Genomic DNA, 6,646 nt, shown 5'->3' with positions numbered 1-6,646 from the left:
AACATTTACTATTATAAAATTTATTTAAAAAAAAATATGAAACGTCGGTAAGAGACTCTCCAGAAAAAATTTATCTCGGCCGCCGTTCGATGGCGACGGCGTGGGCGTTCGCCGTTCGTTCAGCGCTCTATGTATCCCGCGCGCGGCTTTCCGGTGTTGCGTGTCCGTGTGGTTGTTTGTTATCATTATCAATTCTCTCTCCACACACGGTCAGTTATTCGTCGTTCCTCCGGCGCTCGACGGGAGGAAAGAAGAAGAAGAAGACCAAAAAAATCAAATCCGGACTCGGAGAGGGAACGGCCGGCGCCGGAGTCATCGCCACGTTCTCGCGGATCCGCTCCGATCCGCTCGCATGAGCGGTGGCGTCGACACCCACGGGTGGAGCGGAGTCACACGCGGAATGACGCGTCCGCGGCTGTCACGCTCGTGAGAGGACGCAGGCCCGGGGCCCCTCGACGTGTCGTCGCGCGAGCCATGTCCCCGCTGTCCCGCCGAGGGGATCGCGTGCTGCAGCTGAGAAGAAGGCCGACCTGAGGACCGTGTGGAAGTCGTATCACGGGGGTTTCAGGTACGCCGCACCCGCCGCCGAGGTCAAGCAACTCGGGAGGGGGGCCGCCCCCGGCCCCGCTCGAGGCAGCTTCCCTCCCGCGAACGCGTTCCCGAGTCACCGACGTCTCCCCACGTCCCCCGGTCTCCGTCCCCCGCGAGCGACGCGCTCTCCTCCTCTGCGGTCTGCACATGATAATTTGTGAATAATGATAAATTTCAACTTGCAGCGGATAATATACGTCGCGGCGGCGAGAGTCACGGGTCCACGTTCGGGTCGGGAATGACACGAGGCGACCTGTGAATTGATGAGCGATATCCGTTTTGCGTACGATATTTTGACGTGTCGTTTTCGCCCGCCTTCGCACCTCTTTCTTTCTCTCCTCGGTGAATTTATTATGGTATCATCATGACCACAATACCGCTGACTGATAAACAGCTTCATCAACTGGTGAGTCAAGAGATTGCGCTATACATACGTTGGAATATCACAATTATCTCATATCCTGAATGAGTTGGGCATTATTGTGGACGACACCGAGCGTCCCTTTTAAAAAAGTTAACGGGAAAACGTTGACGTTTAGATACCCCAATGGGTGAAGCTCAAATTAATCCTTTTGAATTTTATCATATTTAAACGTACGATTGTTTATTATTTATAGAGTATTAGCATCGGGAAGTCTGTAAACGCGACGGAAACGCCGGTCAAGGTGAAACATGTCCGAAGTATCCTTTTCTAGTTTGGAATACGACAATATACTCGTAGCATTTATTATCAATGTATATCCAAGAGATATACAATCAAGAGAGAAAGAGAAAATTTCCTTATAAACGAATAGGTGCTATCATCGGTACGTATCGTGAGAAGAGCGGCTGCATCTTCTGGACGTATATGCTGAGGCAGCCGTTGATGGAAAATCAGATCGTCGCATGGAAATTTTGTCATGTGCTGCACAAAGTATTGCGCGAGGGACATCCTCGGGTTATCGTCGACTCCCAGCGGTATCGCGGCAAGTTGGAGGACATCGGAAAACTCTGGCAACATCTCAGAGAGGGCTACGGTCGTCTCATACAGCTTTACGCAAGACTGCTAATAACTAAATTAGATTACCATAAGCGAAACCCGCGCTTACCTGGAAATTTGCATGTAACGCCGGAAGAGCTCGAAGCAATTGGAGAAAATGATATTAATATATAGTGAGTTACGTCTTTCTTGTGTGTAACTTTTTTTTATGTAATATGGTATATATATGCAATTGATTTTTTTTTTTTTTTTTTTAGCTTCCAGATGTCTGTTGAAATGTTCGATTATATGGACGACATTTTGAATTTGCAACATGCAGGTACGTCAAAACGTTGAACTTAACATGCTAGATTGAAGATTTTGCGATTATTTTCGCCCATTATCTCGTTTGAGATATGAATTTTCGTAAAACAGTGTTTTTTGAACTCTATAATTGCAGTTTTCGGTTCTCTGGATTTATCACGATCCAATTCGATGACGCCGTGTGGCCAGTGTCGACTCGCACCTTTAATTCCATGCATTCAGGACGCCTCGCAGCTGTATGATTGCTGCGTGAAAATCCTGTTTAAACTCCACGGTGCGCTCCCGGCGGACACATTAACCGGACACCGCGATAGATTCACGAAGCAGTTCCATGAACTGAAGAGCTTTTACAATACTATCAAACATATGCAGTATTTCAAACATTTGATAACAATTCCGTCGTTACCTGAGGTAAAGTCTTTAATTAATAATTAATGTACAAGAGAATTTATGTATGTTCTATAAATATTTCTTGTACATATATTTCAGAAGCCACCAAACTTTTTAATACAAGCCGAATTGAGAACGTACGTCACGCCGATAGTGGTACTTCCGCCCGAACCATCTATAGATTCCGAGACTGCCATAGAAAACCTTATTGATACGTCTGATACAGGATCATTAACGGGCGACCAGTTGGATTCTGTGAATACACGAAATGGCTCAATATCACCCGATCCTCTTGCAGAAAGGTATAACATTAACATTTTTTCCCCGTATTACCGTTTTATTTCGTTTTTCCTCATTGAAAATCAAGCAAGATATGATAACAATTTTTGTATCTATTTTACAAATCACATAGATATAGTATGTATAAATAGAGTATATATAAATAGAGCATTATCTTGGTTTTGCCGGTGCTAAGATAAGTGGGGCAAGGGGGTATATTTTCATCCCTCGCACACGCGCAGTTATATTTTGCTCCCGGCGGCCGCACAATTGTGCATGCGCGAAGAATGAGGATGTACCCCCCTCCACCGAACTATCTTGAGTTATCTTGACAAGCGGGAGATACCTACAAGCTTTTTCTACATTACAAATACTCTTTCAGAGACAGCCTTATTGATCATTTGTATCAAGAAAACGTTCGTCAGAGACAAGAAGTAAATCATTTGTTAATGGACCATCAACAGATAGTTGCGGATTTTAGAAATCGCGTTCTAGAATTGGAGTCGACTCTTTCTACCAAAGTAAGTAACTCTTTCTGCTTATCCTGTATCTTTAATAATTTCACTCTGTTTCGTGAACTTACGTTGTGCAAATCTTTTAGAGTAATGAAATCGTAACGGAGAAGCAAACATGTCAAAAGTTAATGAAGGAAAACGCAGCTACGTTGACAAGAGTCCAAGAAATAGAAGGTTGGTGAGATATTAATTTCTTTGCGATTGTGCATTTTTAAAAAACGTGTATGTTTTTAAACAATTAATGATTTTGCTTTCATTAAACTTTTCAAGGAAAAAATGAAGTCTTGGAAGAAAAGTTTAAGAAACTCAAGGATGTTTACTCGAAGCTGAGAGAAGAACATATCAGTTTAATCAGAAAGGTACGTATTTGAGATATCGGCGATAAAAATTTATTATCTACTATGTCCATCATTTTATTCACGACATTATTATACACGAAAGAAAGCTGAACTGGACAAGGAATTGGGAGGAATAAAGATATTACGAGAGCAATCTGAACGTCGAACGTTAAAAGCGGAAGAACGATTGCAAGAATTACTGCAAGGACAAACGTCGACAGAACAAGAAACGCAGAAAGTAGCGCAAGCACGTGAAGACTTGGAGGATGTAAGAAAGAAACTCGACGCTGTCCAAACTGAAAATCTGGTAAATTAACATTTTTATAATTGACGCTTTGATTCCCCAGTTATTTTATCACATACGTGCTGACAAGAAAATTCGTTACATTTTAGGCGTTAATAGCAAAGATAGATTTTATAACGTCCGAGAAAACAGCTTTGGAGGGAGATCTCCATGACTTGCTGGTGCAAAAGGAAGAGCTGGATTTACGGTTAGTAAATTTGGAAGCTGATGCCGAACGATCCCACAATCAAGTAAAAACGGACGCTAACACGGCTCTGTTTGACTTATTATGTGAGTAATAAAAACGTAATTAAATAAATATTTTTACTGAAGTTGGTTCATACGGAATTATAAAGATTATTTGTTTCAGTGAACGCTATATCAGAGGCGGAATCTATCTTGCATCACGCGATGCATACGATCGATAACCCGGCTATATCGGCGCTAACTTGCACGCCCGATTATCTTGGAAGTTTATTGGAACCGACCGAAAAGTCGTTTAATGACTTGGAAGAGGCGTACAACAATTATGTGCTCGATACAACGAAGGGGAAAGCGCTAATTCGTACTGCTATACATGGCGCGTACTGTCTGGCTCTCTATCTGATATATGCAAAATCCACTTCGAATACATCTACGGATATTGGTATAGCCGACAGTAAGTCTTTTATGATCGCATGAAGATGCTTTAAATATTTGAGGGACTTTGAAGTATCTTGAAGAGAACGTAGAAATTCTTGACAAAAATTTAACACTTGTCTATTAAACAGTTTAAAATGAATAACGAAATATTCTGGAATGTGACAATCTTTTTAACGCTTTCTGTAAGACCCGTCGTACACTTGTAGGATTTGCCGATGAATGCAAACAATTAGGTTCGCAAGGTTTAATTATGTTGAGTTATATCAAAGAGAAGTCCTCAATGACCGGTGTGCAAATTGCAAATGTCAAAAGTCAATTACAAAAGATTTCGTCTCTTATAAGTACGTTATCGACTACTCAGAACAACGTGGAAATTATCGGGACTTTAGTAGAAAGCGAGTTGCAGAGTATGGATAAAGCTATAGAAGAAACGGTTGCAAAAATACAGGTGCTTAATGATAAAAATACTTGCAAGATCGAAAAAAAAAATGAGAAGACAAGAGATTTTAACAATCCTTCTCGATTTACTTTTAATAGGATATGTTGGATAAATCTCGCGCGGCGGACTCGGGTTTGAAACTGAAGGTGAACGAACAGATCTTGGATTCCTGCACGGACCTAATGAAGTGCATAAGGAAATTAGTGCAGAAGTCTCGTTTGCTACAGAGAGAAATTGTGGACCAAGGAAAGGTACGGGAAGTTTATTTTAACAATCATTTAGAAATGCGAGCTGTCTCATACCGTCATACCTGATGTACTAAATAGTAGATAAATAATATAATTGATATAAAAAGAAATTACAATTGGAAACCTTAATAATACTACTTCAGGGAACCGTTTCCGCTACTGAGTTTTACAAACGTAATCATCAGTGGTCCGAGGGTCTTATCTCGGCGGCAAAAGCGATTGCTATGGGCGCAAATTTTTTGTTGTAAGTTTAAAGTACCAAAGTGTAATTGCTTAATAGTTTTTCCAAATGTAGTTATATATGTGTGTGTGTATACGTATTGCTACAGAGAAGCAGCGGACAAAGTTGTGTTAGGCAACGGCAAATTCGAGCAATTGGTTGTTGCCTCACAAGGAATAGCAGCGTCTACCGCACAATTGGTCGTCGCTAGTAGAGTCAAGGCTGACAGAAACAGTACCAATTTGACTGAACTCTCTAAAACTTCGAGAGAAGTGACTCAAGCTACGGCGAACGTTGTGGCGACTGCTAAAAGTTGCAATCATCTTGTCGAGGAAAACGGTATTATGATTTGAGAACATAAATTAAATTATTATCGCCGCATCGTGCCATCGTTTCTAAATGTTCTTGTATCTCAATTTTGCAGAAGATCTAGACATGTCGAATCTGAGTTTACATCAGGCTAAAAAGCTCGAAATGGAGGCGCAAGTTCGAATCCTAGAACTGGAGCAGGCTCTAGAAACCAAGAGATTACATCTGGCCGCTCTTCGACGTCATCACTATCAGCTTGATGGTGAGAACGAGGCGTAAGCCGAATGTGGATTCGTGCTTGCAATTAAAAGAATAATCAACAAACGCAAACATTGTATGTAGATAAAGAATCATATAGCAATTGTGTAAATTAGTTTCGAATCAACTAACCATCATAGAGATCAGTTTTTCATGATTAGAAACGAAACTTATATTTCGTTTGTTGTCAGCATTTAAGTATTATGCATGTCTCGAAGATCAACGATATTTTTCCGTCGTATTATAGAAGTCGATTAAATGTACTTTATCGAATAACACTCGAATACATTTTTATCGTTTATAGGATGAATGATTTATATGATCGTTACGATCGTTTTTTTTTTTTTAATCAACTTCCAGAATCTTTTTTACATTGTCTATTATTAGACAACGAACGTTTATAAGATAAAGTACATTTAAAATTTAATGAGCAATGAAATTCAAAATATCTAACGCGAGTTTCTATTACATTTGGAGTAATTTTATAAGAGAGTCGTTTTTCCTAAACAAAAAATATATATATGAAGAGGATTAAAGTTTACTAACTTGTTAGATGTACGTGCGAAATACTTTCGTTCTCGAATAGACGATTGCGTAGCAATTAATTTAGACTAAAACCCAACTTTCCATTACGTTTCCCTGCCGATCAGTTTGATATCACGGAAGATTCAACGTGAAAAGGAGAAGAACTTAACATATATGAAATCCCTCTAATGGTCTTGTCAAAGTTATATTATTTTATAAACAATTTTCTCAATAAACCATCAAGAGAGAATTATGTGTGTGTTTCTGATTTTTGCGTAAGTCAGTATATGTATATGCGATTACAGTTTCCTTTTAATTTATATAATA

At 40.1% G+C, this 6,646-nt stretch overlaps 1 protein-coding gene across 1 annotated transcript; it reads left to right on the top strand.

Moving 5' to 3' along the window:
• The first annotated feature begins 33 nt into the window (after nt 1–33).
• Hip1 (Huntingtin interacting protein 1) lies at nt 34–6,572 on the top strand. The gene is made up of 18 exons (XM_071782236.1): nt 34–568; nt 777–997; nt 1,209–1,272; nt 1,386–1,743; nt 1,828–1,889; nt 2,010–2,284; nt 2,363–2,565; nt 2,925–3,063; nt 3,144–3,231; nt 3,328–3,416; nt 3,499–3,702; nt 3,789–3,969; nt 4,049–4,336; nt 4,527–4,768; nt 4,858–5,010; nt 5,151–5,251; nt 5,337–5,566; nt 5,652–6,572. The coding sequence occupies exons 2-18, from the start codon at nt 956–958 to the stop codon at nt 5,813–5,815; spliced, it is 2,883 nt and encodes a 960-aa protein (XP_071638337.1). The 5' UTR covers nt 34–568; nt 777–955; the 3' UTR covers nt 5,816–6,572.
• The last annotated feature ends 74 nt before the right edge of the window (nt 6,573–6,646 follow it).

This window comes from Temnothorax longispinosus, chromosome 6 (genome assembly GCF_030848805.1).
Source record: "Temnothorax longispinosus isolate EJ_2023e chromosome 6, Tlon_JGU_v1, whole genome shotgun sequence".
NCBI lineage: Eukaryota > Metazoa > Arthropoda > Insecta > Hymenoptera > Formicidae > Temnothorax > Temnothorax longispinosus.
The sequence above is the reverse complement of the archived record's forward strand: the minus strand, read 5'-3'. Positions and strand labels throughout refer to the sequence as shown.

Coding starts and splice junctions, on each gene's coding strand:
- Hip1 (XM_071782236.1), top strand. CDS start 956: ATGACCACAATACCGCTGACTGATAAACAGCTTCATCAACTG. Junction 1,744..1,827: donor GAAAATGATATTAATATATA/GTGAGTTACGTC, acceptor TTTTTTTTTTAG/CTTCCAGATGTCTGTTGAAA. Junction 3,970..4,048: donor GGCTCTGTTTGACTTATTAT/GTGAGTAATAAA, acceptor TATTTGTTTCAG/TGAACGCTATATCAGAGGCG.